At 35.2% G+C, this 22,438-nt stretch overlaps 1 protein-coding gene across 1 annotated transcript; it reads right to left on the reverse strand.

Annotated features, from left to right (window-relative positions):
• Window positions 1-2,577: 2,577 nt before the first annotated feature.
• On the reverse strand, window positions 2,578-21,575 carry LOC138331355 (E3 ubiquitin-protein ligase Bre1-like). Its single transcript, XM_069278919.1, has 17 exons — window positions 21,500-21,575; window positions 19,832-19,971; window positions 18,974-19,141; window positions 18,401-18,470; window positions 17,508-17,843; window positions 16,534-16,793; window positions 15,935-16,159; window positions 13,869-13,994; window positions 13,102-13,275; window positions 12,704-12,839; window positions 12,003-12,124; window positions 8,925-9,293; window positions 7,022-7,333; window positions 5,999-6,171; window positions 5,246-5,423; window positions 4,597-4,698; window positions 2,578-4,023 (listed from the first exon to the last, which is right to left on the reverse strand). Exons 2-17 carry the CDS (start codon window positions 19,940-19,942, stop codon window positions 3,847-3,849), a joined length of 3,039 nt encoding a protein of 1,012 aa, XP_069135020.1. The 5' UTR covers window positions 19,943-19,971; window positions 21,500-21,575; the 3' UTR covers window positions 2,578-3,846.
• Window positions 21,576-22,438: the final 863 nt, after the last annotated feature.

A 22,438-nucleotide genomic window follows, 5' to 3' on the forward strand; every position in this document is an offset into this window, starting at 1 on the left:
CATACAATGTAATCTTAAACAAAGGTATCAATCTAAGTCATCAATTGGCTGTATATTTTTAATGAAAAGTATGCCATTTTGTGACGCCTTGTCGCCTAAAATACAGCCTATTGATGACATAAATTGGTACCCCTGTTACACATGTATTCATGGTTCAAAGGTGCTACATTGCCGATGAATGGTTAACACCATTGACAAGTTCGAGTTACTTATTTTACTTCAAGATGAAAATATCAAAAACTATCAATATTACATCACGGAAAAACTTGGTCACAGTGGTGCTTTGTCCCATATGGATTGAAGTACTCATATATTGTGCATGTGCCAAAAACAAAACGATTTTTGTTGTATTGGTAAACACAAATAAGACTTACAAGTACATTATTAAGTTAATACCAATTGCTGTCTATATAATGAATATTGATTATACTCTGTCAGCTGTGTAGCATCTTTAAACATAACGATGAAATGATATACATAAACATGATGATATGAAATTCAGTCTTACAGATCCAAACAGTCTCACATGCAAATTGAAATATGACATCCATTACACCTCGTACACACTCTGTCACTGTGTAAGTTAGAGCCATGCATTAGCTGTAACACACAATTGTTACTGACATAGTACCCCCCACTTATCAACTCAATCAACAATTTATACTTTCACTTTGAAACTGATTGCAATGCCGCGGGAAGCAGCATAGAGTAATAATCTTACATGGGTCTGTGAAGTGGACAGGGATATCTCAACCCGTGTGAAAGATTTTTGGCTAATCAACCCGAGGCTTGCCGAGGGTTGACGGCCAAAATCTTTCACTCGGGTTGAGATGTCCCTGTCCACTTCACAGACCCATGTTTGATTCTTTTTCTCCCATACTTAGTAGAAAAATGATGAAATTCCACATGGTTTCATCGCGTCATTATAGCAGGAACGTCGTTATGCGTCAAAATTGATGACGTCATCTACAATACGCGCTGCAGTTACGCCACATGTATTGATGACGTCACGTTATTGTCTAGCGCGTGTGAGCTGTCTTACACCCCCCTGTGTAAGATAGAGATATCTTTCCCCCTAGCAACCAAGGGATATCCCTGTGAAGTATGGGAGAAATATATTTTCTATTCACAAGAAATGAGGAGAAAAGAAAGATTCCATGTATAATACTCAAATTATGAAATTTCATGAAATTCTAAAATCTGCGTCAAGATCATTTTGCTTATTAATATTCCATACCAGAGGAAATAACATTATCTACCAACTTTACACTAGTCTAATTTTATCTGCATTGTTTGTTACTTTAGTGCACATTACATCACTCATTTGGCTCTTTATACTGTTACATCATCAACAAACCATTCTGATTATATTCTTTTTCAAGGATACCAATCTACTTTACCTATCAGCTGTATTTTAGGTGGAAAGTTCGCCATTTTGTATTGCCTCGCTGGTATATGGAATTGTCATATTAATCATTGTTAGCAGCACCATTCATGTATAAAAAGACCACGATCATGTAACCCAGACAAACATATACTGAAGTTACATGATAATGTACGCACCATCTTATTTATTTTATACAATATTTGAATTGTTAGATTATCCCTTCCATATCTCATACTCAGGTCCACTTGTCATATGTATATACCTGTGTGATTTGAACAAGCTTAACCTGACAAATTGAAACAGAATAAAAATTTAGATGATACATAACTTCAGTCAGTTTGTCTCTGGGTTCAATGAACTGGGTCTTTAGTTTTACACATATGGCTGTTAAAGATGATTAACTCATTGACCCGGGTCACCCCTGGAAATTCATAATGAACTCTTCTAGACTTTGAATTGGAAGAGTCCAAATGTGTCTTCAGGAGTGAATGAGTTAATTAATAAGACACAAATTACCAGCATGGTGATACAAAATGATCAAATTTCCACCTAAAATAGATTGGTACCCTTGTACTGACAAATGCTTCTTCCTACTTTAAGCTTGAAAAAAACAGTCATAAAGAAACCAACAGACATTTAATGCAGAAAATACCCGTTTTAAATTTTCTATCATTAATATTAAAATTATCATTTGAATTGATGAAAAGTTGATTGATATCAATAAGGATAACATTGGGACAATAAATACAGAATGGATATAGGTACAGAAATGTTTGGTCAGGTGAGCTTTGTGATCAAATGTTTGTAACTAATCACAAACGAGATATAACATTATATCAATCAGCGCTCAAAACAAAACAGATATAGAAAACAAACAAAAAACACCACCCTCCCAAAGAAAAAACACAACAAAAGCTGCATGATAATTATATACTTAAAAGTACTAAAAATGATGCATAACATGGTTCATATCTTTCTATTGAAATGACGGTTCATAGTATGTTATTCAAGTTAAATACAGAAGGCTGTACTTTTACCATCCATTACAAGCAATCCTTTACTTAAAGGACAAAACTTTCAAACCACAGTATACTGATATATAATATGTAGAGCTAGAATGAACAAGAGGCGCAGATCTAAAGGGCCTGTATCGCTCAACTGCTTTATTACAGCTGTTTTATTGCAGCGTGTGCTTATTCCGAATTTGCATATTACAGAGTTATCTGCACTTGCGGGTAGGTATTGATTGTGACGTCATGTGTTTCGGAGTGCAACATCATACATTTTGGAGAAAACGACGTGAATTGCACTCACAAAATAATGACGTAACAATCAATACCTACCTGCAAGGGAGCTAACTCTGTAATATGCAAAGACGGAATATTACATCATTTATTAGGTTATGGTTCAGTTAGTTGATTTGAAAAGACAATTGGAATACTATTAGAATAATTTAGAATAATACGAAAAAGTAATTAATTTGAAACACTAGTGAGCTGAAATACAAATTTACAAACAGCAGATATATTTTAGCATGAGACATTATGTTTATAAGCATGTATGTCTGCTTCTTGTATGAAGAAGAAACCTTCTATCCTTAAATTAGTTGTGGAGGAGCTATAGGGGTTACAAGATCAATCTATTGTCCACTTGGGTGGGTAAAAACATGTCAAATTAATATAAATAATATAAATAAAAAAGTCCTAGAGCTGATGTGTTTAGATCTAAATTGTGTTTTACCATTCTTCACTCTCAAATGGCATTATTTCTAGCAGAACTCAACATGCTGCATTCCATCACTTTCATCCCTTATATACTTAGATCTGACACAAAAATCTCAACGTAGGCCAATCGTCATAGAGATGTGAAGGCATCAACTATCTAAATGTGAACAAGAGTCCACCATAATTTCTTTCCATGTTGAATCACTTTTCACTCTTTTGTATTATGCCAATAACTCTTTTGTGTTGAGTCACTCCAAGCCCAATAATTTTCATGTTGAGTCATTTTGAGTACCAAAACTCTTTCATGTTGGGTCACTTTGCGTCCCCAAAACTCTTTTGTGTTGAGTCATTTTGAGTCCCCAAAACTCTTTCGTGCTGAGTCACTTTGCGTCCCCATAACTCATTCCTGTTGAGTCATTTTGAGTCCCCAAAACTCTTTCGTGCTGAGTCACTTTGCGTCCCCATAACTCATTCCTGTTGAGTCATTTTGAGTCCCAAAACTCTTTCATGTTGAGTAACTTTGAGTCCCAAAACTCTTTCATGTTGAGTCACTTTGAGTCCCAAATCTCTTTCATTTTGAGTCACTTTGAGTCCCATAACACTTTGGTGTTGAGTTACTTTGAGTTCCAATAACACTTTCATGATGAGTTACTTTGAGTCTGCCTGACTTCTGTCATGACTCCATTGGCCAGTCTCATGGTCCCACTACACAGCATCAGAGCCACACCAGTGGTGCTACGCTAGGTAAAGTCTGTGGTAGTCATTGGCACCAAAACCTGCATTACACTTGGGACACTTTCGTTGACGGGTCTCGTAGCGCGTCTTGAGACATTCAAGACAGAACACATGGAAACACTTGGTGAGCACAGCATCCTTACGATTCACCTTACAGGATGGACATGTCAATTGTTCCTGTAATGAACGGGAATTATTTTAATTATTTTAATAAATAATTAATAATCATTTTTCTTAATAATCCCACTTTGCTTATAATACTAAAGTCCATCTGACAAAACAAAATTAAGACTGACACTTCTCCCCTAGATTGATCCCTGTGATCTCAGTGTGATCTGATATAGATACACTTTGTCAAAAAGTAGACATTAACATAAATACCATAGTTCTTAATTTTTCAACCTAAAAGTACTTGTCAGGTAAAATATTTTCATCTGCAATCTTTGTATATTTTGTGTTCTGATTGGTCTAAATCTAGAAGTTCATTTATATATTTACTTTTATTTTCAGAACAATTGGAAAGGACTAAAAACATAATTCTCAAAATCCACTAAAATTCTGGGGTTTTCACCCAAAAATACCAGAAGTGGAATAAATGCTTTTGCTATTCTTCGTCCATGTTTTCTAACTGATGCAGAGAGTAACTTGATCAAGTTCAGTTCAATCGGATGTGAATATTAAATGATTAATTGTATTAAATCAGATGTGAATAACGATTAATTGTATTATATCAAATCTCTCTGTACCTACCTTATACTCGGCGATTTCTGCCATGAGAACTTCATCTGCAGCGCCTGCCATCTCTATCTTCTTCGTCCGTTCCAACTTTCTTTGAAGTTTAGCTATTTCTTCCTGAAGACATATTATACAGATAAATCCTCATGTCATCTACACTTACTAAAAATAAACAGTATTTTGATATGAACTATAGATTCAGATCAGTAGCACTGAAATAAATATTGCTGAAGTTGAAATGAATCCTTTTATCAAATGTCCTTTCACCACTATTGTAATGGAAACTTGATCCGAGGACTTCAATATACAAGGTAACAGGATACTACTGTATACAAGACACAACCAGACTGTACACAAGTTACCATTTATTCCTTTAACCCAATAGCTCAATATATAAAGGAGACAATAAACAAATCAATTAAATAATTCAATAATGGCAATAGACCATATGGTTAACCAACTTTCTTTCGTGTACAAATTTTGAGACATCGGTAAATTTGAGAAAGTTTATCACCGCGAATGAATATTTACATATTTTATATTGATAAGGATTTTCATTCAATGTTATCTAATCCATGAATGTTAATCTTTGTGAACTTGTTTTGGAAATTGTGGAAAATTAGTATCCAAGAGAGTGTAAGTGTAATGAGAGAGATTCACAGACCTGCATCCTCTTGTGTTTGTAGGCCTCCTGTTCTAATGCGCCAGTTTTCTCGGCCACCAAGACCGTAGCCTCCTTCAGCTGGGCCTGATATTTGTCAAGGTGGAGTTTTAGATCGGCCGCTGTCTGTGAACTCTCCACGGCCTTACGTTTGTGCATCTCCATAGCCTGCTGTGTCAGACTGTGACACAATCATAAATATAAGCTTCAGATTTAAATCTCTTAGAAAATTCCATCTGATAATTTTATACGTAAATAACCTCATTCATACACACATGATTTAATGACCGACTGTTCCAGTTACGAATATAAATTTACGAATTAAAATGAGAAATCAGGAAGGACCAAGTTAAATTGTTCCAATAAAGTAGGATTGATATAGAGTTAATATAAATATTTTGTGTACAACAGAGCTTTTTAACTGTAATTTACTAGATTTTATCACCATGGATTAGTCATAAAGCATAAATTAGGTTGCTGCTGAAAATAAGCTGGTTAACAGAGTATCATTTCAAAACAACAAAATAATGTACAATAACACATTCACCCCTCAAATTTCATAATGGACTGGTCTAGTCTTTGATTTAGAAGAGCCTAAATGTGTCTTCAGGGAAGAATGAGTTAAGACTATCTATATACAATATACACTGACTTCATCAAAATAAGTGATACCTTATAATATACATTGTAAAATGTATACGGTTTTCATCAAAATAAGCACCTCTTTTTCATTTTAACTAACTAAGTATGACTTACCCGAGCTCCTTCTCTATCGTAGACAGTGTATTCTGCAGTATCTGTTCTTTCTCCTCCAGCTTCCGTACCACTATGTTTTGAGCCTCGACCTGAGAGTGGATTGTATTGACCTGGTCTGCCAGTACTTCCTTCTCCTCACGGAGTAACTTCTGAATCTGATTCGACTTGATTCTCTATAACACATAAAATGATTTGTTAGTTTTTTACTTTTAAAACCAGTCATAGAATTTAATGATTTTTTAATTAAAGATGCTCCACTGCCGACAGAGCATGAATGATATTCATCATTTGAACAATAATTGGTGTTCAATCGTGTGTATGTATGTCTAATTAACACAAAAATAATATATATATTTTCATTTTGCCTTTAGTGCATGTGCAATCAGTACTTCATTCCATATAGGATATAGTGCGTCAGAATTTTTTCGGGATGCAATTAATTATTTTTCATATTTTTAACTTGACGTAGAATTAAAAGCTCAAACTTTTCAATGGTGGTAAAGGTGTAAAGTAAGTAATTTTTGTAACTGAAGAAAAATACTAAATCGTCTTCTCCTGTTTTTGATAGTGAAAAAATACTATTTGTCGGCGGTGGAGCATCTTTAAAGGATTTCTTTATTACAACACTATCATTGCATTTGGATTCAAACTCAAAAGAAAGAGATGGTTATATGTTGGAACAAATCAGCCAAGGTTGAAATGTTGAAGTGGACCAAAGATTGATATACCCGGTATAAAGGTCAGTTTATTCAGAATTGTTATCAAGATATGTCACAACATCTGAAGAGATCGCACAGTGTTGAAAAGCAGAACTCTTGACTGCAAATCTAATCCTATACTAAAAACAACTTTTGGTGACTTCATTTGAAGCGTTTCTATTATTGAAAGCTCTTCAATCAGAGAGTTAGAAGATTTTCTAGGAAAACTTCTTTCCTGAGAAAATTCAAGTTGGCCTACGTAGGTAAGAACAACAGATTTATATTGTGTCTGACACACCTGAAATACCAATGGGTAATGACATACCTCAGACATCAGTTTAAAGTTAGCGTCGTCTTTCTCCTTGAGTTGTTGGAGTAGTCGTGTGTTTTGTTCCTGCATGTCCTCAAAGGCCTGTCCAGTCACTTCCATCTCGTCCAGTAAGGCTTCTTCTTTCTGTTTCTGACTCGTCAGATTCTTCTGCAGCTCGCTGATTGTCTCTTCCATCTTTTTTATCTTTCTGATTGCATCATCCTCAGCTAGTTTTCGTCTTTCTTTACGTTCTGTTTCCTGCATTTTCTTGATGTGAGTTTTAAGTTCTTCTATTTCTTGTCTTGCTTTCTTTTCACTGGCCATCAACTGCGGAAATGAATGAAAAGTTTAGATCATCTCGAGAGATTGTGATGAAAATGACTATTTGGTACTACAATAAACAGGTGTTCTACCATGAATTGGAATATTTTGGCAGCAGGAAATTTTTGTATCAAAGTATGACCCCATCCAAAATAACCCAATTTACAGTATATTGGTAGTATATAATATGGGTCAAGGAAGTAATATCAACAGTTGTTTTCCATATAACACTGGATCTTTATAGACATATGTCTGTAGGATACAAATTACTTTTAGTAGTAAATATAGGGCAAAGAAGTAATTCTAATAGTGTAGACAAAATATTGTTGCATTTTAGAGGCAATCTGACTCTTTGTCAGAATATAATGTGTAATTCTATTTGTTCTGGTTAGCAGATCGCCTTGAAAATTCAACAATATTTTGTCCACACTGTATTATAAACAAAGAAGTAATTCTAACACACATGTACTTTTATAAACTTATCGCCTGGCCTGCTCACCTGTACTTTGTCACGTTGCTCTTTAGGTGCCGACTTATACATGTCCAGAAGCAACTTCAGTTCCTTCTTAGAAAGCAGAACTCTTGACTGCAAATCTAATCCTATACTAAAAACAACTTTTGGTGACTTCATTTGAAGCGTTTCTATTATTGAAAGCTCTTCAATCAGAGAGTTAGAAGATTTTCTAGGAAAACTTCTTTCCTGAGAAAATTCAAGTTGGCCTACGTAGGTAAGAACAACAGATTTATATTGTGTCTGACACACCTGAAATACCAATGGGTAATGACATACCTCAGACATCAGTTTAAAGTTAGCGTCGTCTTTCTCCTTGAGTTGTTGGAGTAGTCGTGTGTTTTGTTCCTGCATGTCCTCAAAGGCCTGTCCAGTCACTTCCATCTCGTCCAGTAAGGCTTCTTCTTTCTGTTTCTGACTCGTCAGATTCTTCTGTGCAGCTCGCTGATTGTCTCTTCCATCTTTTTTATCTTTCTGATTGCATCATCCTCAGCTAGTTTTCGTCTTTCTTTACGTTCTGTTTCCTGCATTTTCTTGATGTGAGTTTTAAGTTCTTCTATTTCTTGTCTTGCTTTCTTTTCACTGGCCATCAACTGCGGAAATGAATGAAAAGTTTAGATCATCTCGAGAGATTGTGATGAAAATGACTATTTGGTACTACAATAAACAGGTGTTCTACCATGAATTGGAATATTTTGGCAGCAGGAAATTTTTGTATCAAAGTATGACCCCATCCAAAATAACCCAATTTACAGTATATTGGTAGTATATAATATGGGTCAAGGAAGTAATATCAACAGTTGTTTTCCATATAACACTGGATCTTTATAGACATATGTCTGTAGGATACAAATTACTTTTAGTAGTAAATATAGGGCAAAGAAGTAATTCTAATAGTGTAGACAAAATATTGTTGCATTTTAGAGGCAATCTGACTCTTTGTCAGAATATAATGTGTAATTCTATTTGTTCTGGTTAGCAGATCGCCTTGAAAATTCAACAATATTTTGTCCACACTGTATTATAAACAAAGAAGTAATTCTAACACACATGTACTTTTATAAACTTATCGCCTGGCCTGCTCACCTGTACTTTGTCACGTTGCTCTTTAGGTGCCGACTTATACATGTCCAGAAGCAGTTTCAGTTCTTTCTGACTCGCCTGAGCCTGTTTCAGCTGGGACCGTAGATCTTTGATCACCTCTAGATCGGTCTTGCCTTTCTCTCTGAACTCGAGATCCTCCTTCTCCTCCTCCTTGGATAGAACACAAGCGGGTGGGTCAAGGGGTTCAGACTTACTACTGGAGGTCGGGGTCGGAGGTGAAGGGACCTGGTCCTTAGACGGGGCCGTCTCTGGGCCTCCCTGGGCCCCTGGATTAGGCTGAGTACCTGTAGCCCCTTCACCCGTGCTATTGTTATTTGGTTTTTGTTCAGTAGCTGCCAGTTCTGCTTTAATCTAAAATAAAGACAAAGTTCAATAAGAAATACTATTAACTACAACAATCTTTCTGTAGTTTGGAGGTTTTTATGATTTGCGGATCACTTGTGGTATACAGTCAAACCTGCTCTAACGACCGCCTGTATATAACGACCGCCTGTCTATAACAACCGGTTTTTAGACTCCCCGTGCGCTTTTACTATATAATGGCACTGTGCATAACGACCACCTGTCTAATGTGGCTAACGACCGGTCGTTTTAGCCCGGTCAAAGTTGTATAACGACTGGTCGCTGAGATTGACTTTTCGAGTTCCGAGTACAGTGTGTGTGTGTGTGTGTAGTAGCGTCCCTTTGACCTACTTCTGGTAATTAACTCCCTTTGTAAGCAAAAGGCAGCCATTACTGAAGCCCAAGCTATGAATAGTTTATACAGTACTGTTTGGTTTATAACCTAGCGGTCGTAACATTTGAGGTAAAAATATGGTTGCCAACTTAAGGATGGAAGTTTTAACGACCGTTTATGCCTATCAAAGACTGAAATTATGTTCGGTCGCGAACGCCAAGTGCACGAAAAGAATCACACTCGTAAAGCGTGATTTTGAAGCCACAACTCGTATGATACGGCAGGCAAAATAAAACATGCCGATTTATTTTATGTGTTCCGTTATTCATTGTTGATATTTAGCATTGTTTTATTACTAAGAAATGGCTTTTTCAAATTAGGTCTATAAATTTACGTTCTTCTTTACGATTAGAGTCAGTCGGATTATCGCCCGGTGTAACCCGGGTATTCTCGATGTGTTTTTAAATAAAATACGGTCCCATTTCTTGGTAGAAATGTTACTGCAAGTTAATATGTGTACCTGCATTGTGATTTTAATAGTTTTGAAGCTGTATATTGTGAGAAAATGCCTCCAAATCGATATTTCATGTTCCGAGATTAATCCGTCGAAACTGGTTACACGGCAACATTACATACGACTTGCCAGCAAGAATGTGTTGTAAAAAAATATTACACGCATACTTTGTCTGAAAATAATCGATCTTAGATAATTCCAGGCCATGTGAAGTCAGTAATTAGGTAATGATTTTGTTCATAGCTGAAAAATATTTACTATGTATCAAAATGAGTTGATTTTGTTATGATCAAAATTTCTGATTGCATTACAATAAAAAGAACACAAATCACGGAAATATATAGACACAATTATTTCTTAAATAATGCATGGCAATACATATATAAACATCCAGTAGCAGGTCTGTTTTGTATTAATACAATTCTGTTTCATTTACTGGCTCATTGGTTGGCACGAAAGCCCCAACCTGTCTATAAAGGCAACCTGTCTATAGTGACCGTTTTTCTGATTCCCCTTCAGTGGTCGTTATAGACAGGTTTGACTGCATATATATTCAGCTTTATGATTTGAGGAGTATTTGTGGTATTGAACTTTATGATTTGAGGAGTATTTGTGGTATTGAACTTTATGATTTGAGGAGTATTTGTGGTATTAAACTTTATGATTTGAGGAGTATTTGTGGTATTAAACTTTATGATTTGAGAAGTATTTGTGGTATTAAACTGTATGATTTGAGGAGTATAATTTGTGGTATTGAACTTTATGATTTGAGGAGTATTTGTGGTATTGAACTTTATGATTTGAGGAGTATTTGTGGTATTGAACTTAATGATTTGAGGAGTATTTGTGGTATTAAACTTTATGATTTGAGGAGTATTTGTGGTATTAAACTTTATGATTTGAGGAGTATTTGTGGTATTAAACTTTATGATTTGAGGAGTATTTGTGGTATTAAGCTTTATGATTTGAGGAGTATTTGTGGTATTAAACTTTATGATTTGAGGAGTATTTGTGGTATTAAACTTTATGATTTGAGGAGTATATTTGGTATTAAACTTTATGATTTGAGGAGTATTTGTGGTATTAAACTTTATGATTTGAGGAGTTTTTTTGGTATTAAACTTTATGATTTGAGGAGTATTTGTGGTATTAAGCTTTATGATTTGAGGAATATTTGTGGTATTAAACTTTATGATTTGAGAAGTATTTGTGGTATTAAACTTTATGATTTGAGAAGTATTTGTGGTATTAAGCTTTATGATTTGAGAACTATTTGTTGTATAAACTTTATGTCTTGATGAGTATTTGTGGTATTGAACTTTATGATTTGATGAGTATTTGTGGTATTATGCTTTATGATTTGTGGAGTATTTGTGGTATTAAACTTTATGATTTGATGAGTATTTGTGGTATTGAACTTTATAATTTGAGGAGTATTTGTGGTATACGCTTTTTAGAATACTTCTAGTAAAAGCATAAATTACATGTTTTTTTTATATCTATTTTACCATATTAACTATGTAAACATGGACATCACATCAGTGCACTTTTCCAAAGACTGAAAATCATCTTTCTATACGCCAATATATATAAAAACCATGTTCTATGATATGCTGCAATACAAGATCTACCAACACTCTGTTCAGGTCCACCTCAACATGACCTCTGACCTAGAATTGGGATGTCCTAGTAGCCCTTTATAAATACACTGAAGACTTCATAGGCATCACAGTGATTGGCTAATCATAGGGGTCAAGCTGAGGTGACCTTGAACGGAGAGTTGTTATATTCTGTATTGGTGGGTAACGTAGAGCATCGTAGTGGAGTGGAATTACAATTCCAATTTTAACTAGTATGTCTGTACTCATACCTTAGTACACTCTGCTTGTGCTTCCTTGGCTCGCCGTCGGTACCGGCCCGACTCTGATTTGAGCTGTTGATTATGTTTCTGTAAACTTTGGATCAAGTTTCTCATCTCATGATTAATTGGTCCTGCCAATAGATTTAACATTGTGGGGATTAATGTTACTGAAAGTCACATTTTGTTACAAAACAATAACAGACATGTATCAATAGTCTAGTTTTGTGTGACCTCGCCTCAGGATCAATAAACAGGCTTAAGTCTAAAATTGTCTTAATTTTAAGCTTAGCCAATCAAAGATGACGTTACAAAAAGTTACATCATTTATGATTGGCTAAGTCAAAACTTAAGTCAAAGGTTCTTTCATGATCCTGGGGCTAGGATTAAAGTCTACACACTTGGGGCCAGCTGTTCTTTTATGCAAAACAACTGGGCCCAATTTAAACAACAGTCCTGAATTTTAAGGAATTCCTTAACTTAAAATTATCAATAGAAAGCATTACAGAAGTTAAGGAAACAATCCTTCCTTATTACGTGTTCATTTTTTTACGGAGACATTTTAAATTAAAGAATTCTTTAAAGTTATTAGGAATTTTTATGAAACTTGGCACTGTTATAACATAAGAAATCATTGAAGCTAACAAGTGTATCATAATTAGCCGTTTGTTCATTACGATGAGAGTCCGACTTTAACATGTGTATCATATTACCTGTCTGTTCGTTCTGTGCCAGCGTCTGTTCAAACTCTATCCTCAGCATTTCATACTCCTTTCTGACTTGAGCCAGGGCATCCTCTAACTGTATACACTCTCCTCTCAACTTCTTCTGTCCTCCCAGCTCATCACTCTGATCAGTCAAAGTTTACAAATATTATAACAGGTGTTTAATTTTGTGACAGAACATTTAACAATCTTCTCTCAGCTTTTCATTAGCAAGAAGAAATGTTTGCACATTTGTCAATTTCAAACAATGATTTCAAACAGATATATTCAATCTTTATCTAATTTGTTTTTTGTTAAGTATTTAAATTTTAGCAGAAATAAATTGACTAGTTTTAAAACTGCACAGTGAAATCTAATCCCCCCACTGGCAGTATACAGTTACTAACCTCCATCTGCTCTAAGTGTCGGAGGTGGGTATTTTTACTGTTCTGTAATCGACTACTCGACTCCTCTATCTGCGTACGGAACTGCATGTTATCGTTGTAGAGAACGGAGTACTGGGACTGTAGACATTTGTATTCTGTTGTCTCCACGATCACACTCTCAGGCAGGTGCTGGAGCTGCAAAAGTCAAGATCAGAGGTCATAAACTGAAGATCGGAGGTCATAAACTAAAGATCAGAGGTCATAAACTGAAGATCAGAGCCTACAGAGGTCATAGATCAGAGGTCATATCCTAGAGCAACAGTAAAAGGAATCTATTTCACATATAGCATTTTTATACTTTGGTTTGGTTAAAATTATTCCTCCATACAAAACTAGTTTTATGAGAATCCTTTATTCATTGTCTTGTTTAAGATATTAAATTATAAGGATTGAAAGCGATGATCATTTGGTATATAAATTTATCACATAATCCGCCTGATATCCAGTGATTTCACCCGTGTAATATATTTCCATATGAGGTTTTATGAAACAAGTCTAAAAAGTTTTTATTTTCGTGAGCCTTGGCGAGAAAATGAAAACTTCGAAACAAGTTTTATTAAAAGCTCATATGAAATGAACACTCATTTAAGATCCTTTATGTATAGACCAAAATCCAAAGTGCAGCCCTTGTGATTAATTCAGAGTACACTTCGATTTTCTGTTTATACATCTATAAACCATATAATTATCGATATCACGGTTATTTCTTAAATTATTTGTTAACCTACATCCATCTTTAACTTTTCGATTTCTGTGAGCGCCTCCTGATGTTCCTTGCTAAGTTTCTCTAGCTCTGTCATTCTGTTGGTCGCCAGTTCTCGCTGTTCCTCCAAGTCCTGTATGATCTCATCAAGCTATAAACCAAAACAGATTTTAAGTATTAGGTCATACAAGGATTATGCTATTATATGTGGATATACCAGTGAAAGTTTCTTATTTGATGTTTCAATGACTAATATAGAGTGTACAATGTCAAATTAAGCAGACAAATGGCCAGACTTTTCCCTGACATAGGTTTTCGTCTCTGACGTACAAAAATGACTGGGGACTCCTAAAATAAAATGATGGGAGTCCCTGGGACTAAATGTGGAAGGTATTTAAAATGAAAGTTATGTACAGGTCAATTAGATGAAGTAGAAGCAATAATTGTCTATTTATTCAAAAACATATACATACACTTATTACAGTACAAAATATGTTTTCTGATACAGCATATAGAAAGTTACAGTAATTTTAGCAAAAAGACTCCAATGTTTTAATAAGGAACTCGCAAACTTCAAACCTAAGAGTACCTAGGACTTTCAGAGTTAAAACAGGAGTGAAATTCCTGAATAGCCAGGTAGCATATAAAAGATGTAAAAAGTTGTCTTCTAAGGGTAAAACAATAAATCAGACTATAATTAGATCCTGATAGTATTCCTCTTAACTCGATCAATTGATTTAAAATTCAACATGTCGATAACCGCTGATAGCATGCCAAGTTATCAATAGTTTCTATAGTAAGATAGTGGCCATTTTAGATATGAACTAAAATAAAGTACTTACTTTCTCACTAAGTTCTTAAATGGTATACAGACAAAATAAAATGTCACTTTTCGTATGATATTCAATAAAAAACAAACATGGTTGTGTCTTGATCGTAATTCAAAGCATGTCTGAATTGCTACTTTTGCCAGCAGGTAAAGGGAAGTATCTGCACTATCTGGGGAGATAGACTGTATGGTAGCCAATTTTATAGAGTAGAGGGCTTGCTGCTGGATTTGACCCTAGTACAAAAAGACTTCATAAAAAGTGGAGGGGGCTTATTGTTGAGTGGGAACTTATTGTCAGTAGAATATGGTAGCACCTGTACAATATGTCTCCCTTCTTCAAAATATTCAAGATTTACGCTCTATCATTACTGGCATTGAAAGACAATTTCAATTTTTTTAGGACTGTGTATGGTTTGGACTTTATTTTTAGAGACCCCAGTGATTGTAAAAAGGGAGGTAATCAAATTTACCTTGTTTTTTGGAGACTCCAGTGATACTAAAAAGGGAGGCACTCAACCTTACCTAATTTTTGGAGACCCCAGTGATACTTAAAAGGGAGGTATTCAAACTTACCTTATTTTTAGAGACCCCAGTGATACTAACAAGAGCTGTTGGAGAACAGCAAAGCTCGCCTATTCAGAAGAAGTTGATGTTCAAGTATTTACTATTTAAACATGGAAATATGACAAATTAACAGACTCAAAAACCCCCTAAAGGGCCCTAAATTGGTTGTATTATCACGTTCAGCATCCATACACATTAGTAAAATAAAATCATAAACATTTATGATGACTTAAGCTTAAACAATAGACAAAAAAGAAACTTGCTCAAAAACTTTAACATGGAAATATGACAAATTAACAGACTCAAAAAACCCCTAAAGGGCCCCAAATTGGTTGTATTATCACGTTCAGCATCCATACACATTAGGAAAATAAAATCATAAACATTTATGATGACTTAAGCTCAAACAATTGACGAAACAGAAACTTGTTAAAAAACTTTAACATGAAATGGAACCCCAATGCTGACGCCGACGCCAGGGTGACAACATTAGCTCCCCCTATTCTTCGAATAGGCGAGCTAAAAAGGGAGGTACTCAAACTTACCTTATTTTTGGAGACTCCAGTGATACTAAAAAGGGAGGTATTCAAACTTACCTTATTTTTGGAGACTCCAGTGATACTAAATAGGGAGGAAATCAAACTTATCTTAGTTTTGGAGACCCTGGTGATACTAAATAGGGAGGTAATCAAACTTACCTTATTTTTGGAGACCCCAGTAATACTTTTACCACCCTCCACTGGTATGATGGTAGTGGATTCCTGGTAACTCTGAAGTTTCTGACAGGCATCAGCCAAGTGTCGGTCAAGTTTCTCTGCTCGAGAGTCGGCCTTCTCAAAGTTATACTCCAAGTCGTCCATCTTGTTTTTCAGCTCTGCTATTTCTGTCTCTGCAGCGGTCAGTTTGTCTTGCAGCTCTGACACCTATCATAGGTAAATCAAACAGAATAAAAAGCTTAGTTTATTTCAATTTTTACCCTGTAGGGCAAGGTAACTATGAACTCTGACCAGAATGTGTATTAGCTATGAACCCTGATCTTGAGGATATGTTAACTATGACCTTGAATGTATATCAACTATGAACTCTGATCTTGAGGGCAGTATAAGTATGAACTCTGCCATTAGTTTAATAAATTTGTTGACAATGAAATCTAAATTACAGCATTTGATTTCTATGAACTAAAACTTCAAGCTTATGTTATTTGTGAAACCATTGAACCCTTTTATCCATACCTTGATAAGTTTATATAAAACTTATAAACAGACCCTAAGAGTACATCAGCTATGACCTCACTGACCTTGAGAGTGTGTTCGTGGTGGCGAGCGTGGAGGTGTGTAACCATGTTGTGGATCTGTTTGTTTTCCTGTTGTAAGACAACCAGTTCGTTCTGTACCACATCTCGCAGTGATAAGACATCCTCCTCCTCTGGTTCCTCTTCCTTCTCCTCCTCCTTAACTTCCTCCTTCACCTCCTCATTGACCTCCTCCTTCACTTCGGTTGATGTGTCTGGTTTCACATCCTCCCCCTCACCTTCCTCTTTTACGGCCGCAGTATCACCTAAAAAGGCAGTCACAAACTTAGTTTCAGATCTACTTCTATTCCTATCAAAGCCTACCACCTAAACAGGTAGTCACAGTTATCAAATGTTTTTTATCATACCAGAACATCACCTACCACATCAATTTAGATTGTTTTAACGTCACTAACAGCCATAATGGTCATTTAATGATGGACCATTCTAATGGTATTTTTTTTGATTTAGAAGAGTTTATATATGTTTCTTCAGGTGTAAAGTTACTTAAGGTACTATTGTTTGAGGAAAGCCGGAGTAAAAATATGAAAAATACTTAATATCATCCTGAAAAAAAACTTTGGTATGATATCCTACCTGGAATGAAGTAATGATTTACAGGGGTTTTAAAATTTTCGTGGCCTAGAGGTAGTGTTAATTATGGTAATACACGATTAAACACCAATTCATGTTCAAATGATGAACATCATTTATGACATGTCATGTACAAATGGCAATTAAAAGATTGAGTAACATTAACAAAACTATCTTTTATAATTCTATTTCATCCACATGAGCATTTAATTCACAGATACAAGTAAAAAAAATACATTAAAATTTGTAAGGACTATGATTACTCTAAGTGGGTTGGTGTGAAAGGCTGTTATCCAAAAATCTTGTTATTCATCACATTATAAATTCCTTCCAAACCTCACAAACAAATACTAATGGAATAGCCCAAAATGAAAATAATAACATACCTGCTCCTTGTTCACTCTCTGTCTTGACCTCTGCTGCTTCTACCTTGACAGGCTCTGTTACTTCTTTTTTTATATCTATCACCTCCGGTTCAATCTTGACTTCGGTGATTTCTTTGGCCACCGCGGCCATCTCGTGAGCCTTAGCCTCAGTTTCCACCTTATCCTGAATGGCCTTATTCAGTTTTTCGTTTCTCTGAAGCAGTCTGTCGAAGGCTTGCAGCAGTTTACCTATAGCTCGCTTGGAGAATTCGACTCGCTGCCCTAGTTTCTGCTCCAGTTCCTGTTTGTCCCAGGTGGAGAGAAGGGTGAGGAACGCTGTTGTAGCATCACTCTCATCTATCAATAGATATAAATATCTTATTATTACAGTATCATTACAGCCTCTCAGATCAATTGTATCGTCTACTACTAGACTACATATATTGTAAAATTTGTGAAACCATTTCATTTTGTAGTATAACTGCAATAAAAATCTATTTCGTAGTAATGCGATAAAAAACTATTGATTCAGTGTTTAATGTCTTATTATTACAGTATCATTACAGCCTCTCAGATCAATTGTATCGTCTACTACTAGACTACATATATTGTAAAATTTGTGAAACCATTTCATTTTTGTAGTATAACTGCAATAAAACTATATTTTGTAGTAATGCGATAAAAAAACTATTGATTCAGTGTTAATGGATGACAAACAAATAGAACATATAATTCACAGCCGAACCTCATAAACTCCTACTTTTTGAAGTCTCTATTTGGTTTTGAGTATGTTAGTTGGTTGACAGCCCTGAATCAACATTATAATATAAATTCAAGTATGGTTAACCTGAATACCTCGAAACAGTGACCAAAAAGACTTTGATTAAAGAGGTGTATATAGTAAATTCTGTTACTTTTGGTTTCCATTTCATCTGCAGTTTCTGCATCAAATCTCTGTAGCAACACACGAGCATCCTCATCAAGCTGAAAGTAGAAAAGATATTTATTGTCACCGATAATCTGAAAAATGTAATTCATAACTTAACATACAACATAGACAATTAAATATTATCCTCACCAATAATCTGAGAACTAATTCATAACTTCCCATACAACAAATATATAGGCAATCAAATGTTTGATTGCCTATCATATGTTGTTGGGAAGTTATGAATTAGTTTTCCTCTCTAATAATTTGAAAACTAATTCATAACTTCCAAACAACATATGATAGGCAATCAAACATTATCATCACCATTAATGTGAAAACTGTAATTCATTACTTCCCATACAACATAGGCAATCAAACATTATCCTCACTAATAAGCTAAAAACTGTAATTCATAACTTCCCATAGACCATAGCCAATTAAACAAGGTCAGAACACTTTCTATCATTCCAGCCATAATATCATGAATGCTTAACTAAGAAAATTTGTTGTTCAGTTGCTGTAACTTTTGTATAACCAACAATGGTGATTTACTAACTAGATTCCAGTATCTGTTGACAATCATGAGAACAGCATCATCTGTACGCTGACGATTCTCTAGCTGGTCGATTCTTTTCCGCAATTCATCTTCTGCTCGCCGTCGAAGCTCAATTCTTTCTACTAATTTCTTATTCTGGAACTTTAGCACCTTCATGTCAAGTTCTTCCTGTAAACAGCATAAAAACTTTCATCAAAATCATAGTAAAGCTCACATATATCAAATTAACCAAAATTATATTGATACAATTATAAATTATTCCAGAAATGATGGACTAGAAACAACAACATCTTTCAAATTTAAGTCCAACAGATGAAATAAGAAGTAAATCCTACTTTCTGATAGATTTGGCAATGCTTTTTCTTCTTACCTTTATGAAGAAGAAAATTTTGAGAATGGCACAAAACCGATGTTTTTGTGATATCACAATAGAGACATTGACATTGTGTAACGATTCGGAAAAATTTCACCTGATCATCAATATAAGATCAGATATTTCTGTAAAACATAATATTTCTCCACGCCATGGTCAAGTTTCTTTTCATTTAAATATTTCTATCACTTTTCATCAGACTTTAATTTCATGATCATCAGGGTATGAAAGACATTTTGATTTTGAACTGGGAATCCACATGAACAATATCAATGTTTAAGTGGAAAGAAACTTGACTATGCTGTAATAACATAAAGAGACATTTTGTTTCACATACAAAATTGTAGGAATCTGTTCTTACGATAAGCAGCCAAGCAGTGCAGGTATTCTTGTGTGAACAGTATAATGCCATTTGTTTGTAAAGCTTCAATGTTACACCAATGGAACTCTTGAAAGGTTAGTGTTTAACAATAGCAACAACTTACCAGGTTATACACTCTGCCGATACTGACAGGATCAAACCTTGTCATGGACTTTTTGGCTGGAGGACCGCCCGAGCCCGCAGCCTGGTCCTCAGCTGGCCGTTTCGTGGCCATGACTGGAAACAGTTGTACCCTTCTGGGTTCTGGAATAAACCAAATTATGATTATCTCTTCTTGTGTTTTCTATTGTGCAATATCTTATTACTATAGCACATTCCAGATAATGCCTATTACATTGAATGAAATAAGGTTATACAGGTAATGAATTTTATTGAAACAGACTATAGCGGTCATATGACAGATAGGGACTTTCAAAATGGCTGCTCAAAGTAGCGATGGAACAAGACACCATTTACAAAATGGGATGGTTCTTTGTTTTTAATACATGTCACTAAATAATATATGTGCTTATGGAAAGAAAAATATCTCCACTAGCGATGTGTGCCAGTATGGGAACCACTGCAGTTGGATTATTTCTGTAATAGACAACGGGTAGGTCAGCCTGACTTGATTTTCCAGAATAAAATTTAGACTCAAAAGACTTTTGACAGAAAATGGTGTCATCTTTAGAGCTACAATTGGTGCCTATTACTGCTAATGGAGCAAAGTAATGATTATGCAAACCATTATAAAACATTTGTTTGCATTTTTATCGTACTTGTTTGATATCGCTTACCTACTAGGCTATGAAACTGAACCACATAAAATATCAAATTCTCATCGAGGCATTATTTTTTACATAATACATATGAAGGTCTTTCTGAGGGAATTTATACGGCAAGTCCACAAAATGTGACTTTGACGTCTTTGTGAGCGGTACGGTAGATATTATGAATGGTAGTTATGTTTGTTTTGGTCAAAAATAATATGTAAATGCATGTATACGCATAAAATAATTGGAAATCTACAAAAAAGTATAGATAATTATGCCCGAGTGATTTTCGGAGGCAGCGCTCCACTACGACACATAGGGACCAATTCATACCCGGCCGAAAGGTATAGTAGGCCGGGTACGTATATTCGTTCTACGGGTGGGTCAGCCTGACTTGATTTTCCAGAATAAAATTAGAAGGCTCAAGTAGGGATTCCTACGAGAGACATCTATCAAACGTCCTGACATAAGAGTCTCGAGGAGGAATCTCAATAGGGTTTACGTTAGAAGGACCTCTTTAGCAGATATGTTAATGCAGCTGCATTGCTGCAGGTGTATAGAAAAGTATATGCCTGGAAATGTTAAAAGCCATTGCAATTGCGGCAACACAACGCCGAAAATTAGCCAAGAAATGTACATCTATATAAGTATCTACTTGGCATTTATCCCAAACAGTCCCATCTTTTAAGATAACTGCATTTCTGAAACGAGACCTAAGCGACCCTTGCAATCGAATTATCATTCTTACAATTAGTCGTATCAATGGACATCAAAGCCCTGTCTCTAATGCGCCAAATGTTATCAAATAATACTGATGTTACCTGTCACTGTACCACTGTACGTTTAAACATACCAAGACCACTTCCAGTGCAGAGTTGTACGTTTTGAGGGGGGGGGGGGGTAAAATATAAAGTCAGAAATAATTTATAGAATGCAAAATGTGTCCTTTTAAAATGCAAATTATGAGGTATGTATCTAAATTTGTTTTCTTCAAAAAAGTAACCAACTTAATTCCATACTTTTACACGAAATTCTTCATAAACCGTCGGTTAAAATTTCCGTTCTGTTGAACGCATCCATCTTGAAAATCCCCGGATGTAAAGTAGTCGGAAGTCCTCTTGAGTTTGCATATAAAACGACTACCATACGGACTTCCTCTGCTATTTACCTTTAATGCTCGAATGTTGACACCTGTCATATGAGAGAACGATATCTGTTGTCTGCTCTAACGATTATTCGGCATTATGACGGACACAGATGAGCTAGACATCAACAAATTCTTCCGTTTCCTTCAGGTAAATAATGAAAATCACACTACGCATTATAATTCACGAATAAATCTAAAGCAGTTCTACTCAGGCCTACAGTACAAGTGCACAGGGACATGGATAACCATCCTAGCCAGTAGCACAGGTGAATCTATATTATCAGAAACATTTATACATAGAGATTGGAAACTCCTTCTTTGTCTTTGTTGACAGGCAGCGGGACCTCCGGTTTATAGGCATTTTCCCTTAGCTAACTACTTTTAAGTGTATTCTTTTAAACATGATATTTTTGCATCAATGCAAAGTTTAAACATTTTATCATGGTTTGATGTGACTAGTTTTTCCAATTGAGTTATTTAATACAGAGTTTCAATCTACGAATATTATTCGTGGGTCCTTTTCAATAGTTTTTGTGAAAACCATGGGTCCCACAGTGTTATAGATACCCATTCCCAGAAATTTCATGGGTCCTTTTAAAATTCTGTGAGTACAGGACTCGGGATGCGCACGTAGATTTATCACTGTTAATATGATTTTTGAAAGCATTAAAATCGGCAATTTAACTTGGTTTTTCGAAAATTCGACTTTCAAAACCGGAAGTGCATTTTGTTTTATTGATATATATAAGTTAAAACATTATTTTTTCTTTCCCAAATCGTATTCAAACCATCTGAAAATTACTGAACTTTT

The sequence above is a fragment of the Argopecten irradians genome, chromosome 9, assembly GCF_041381155.1.
Source record: "Argopecten irradians isolate NY chromosome 9, Ai_NY, whole genome shotgun sequence".
Classification (NCBI taxonomy): domain Eukaryota; kingdom Metazoa; phylum Mollusca; class Bivalvia; order Pectinida; family Pectinidae; genus Argopecten; species Argopecten irradians.

Coding starts and splice junctions, on each gene's coding strand:
- LOC138331355 (XM_069278919.1), bottom strand. CDS start 19,942: ATGGCCACGAAACGGCCAGCTGAGGACCAGGCTGCGGGCTCGGGCGGT. Junction 18,471..18,973: donor TCAACAGATACTGGAATCTA/GTTAGTAAATCA, acceptor TTCTACTTTCAG/CTTGATGAGGATGCTCGTGT. Junction 16,160..16,533: donor ACCACGAACACACTCTCAAG/GTCAGTGAGGTC, acceptor TACCTATGATAG/GTGTCAGAGCTGCAAGACAA.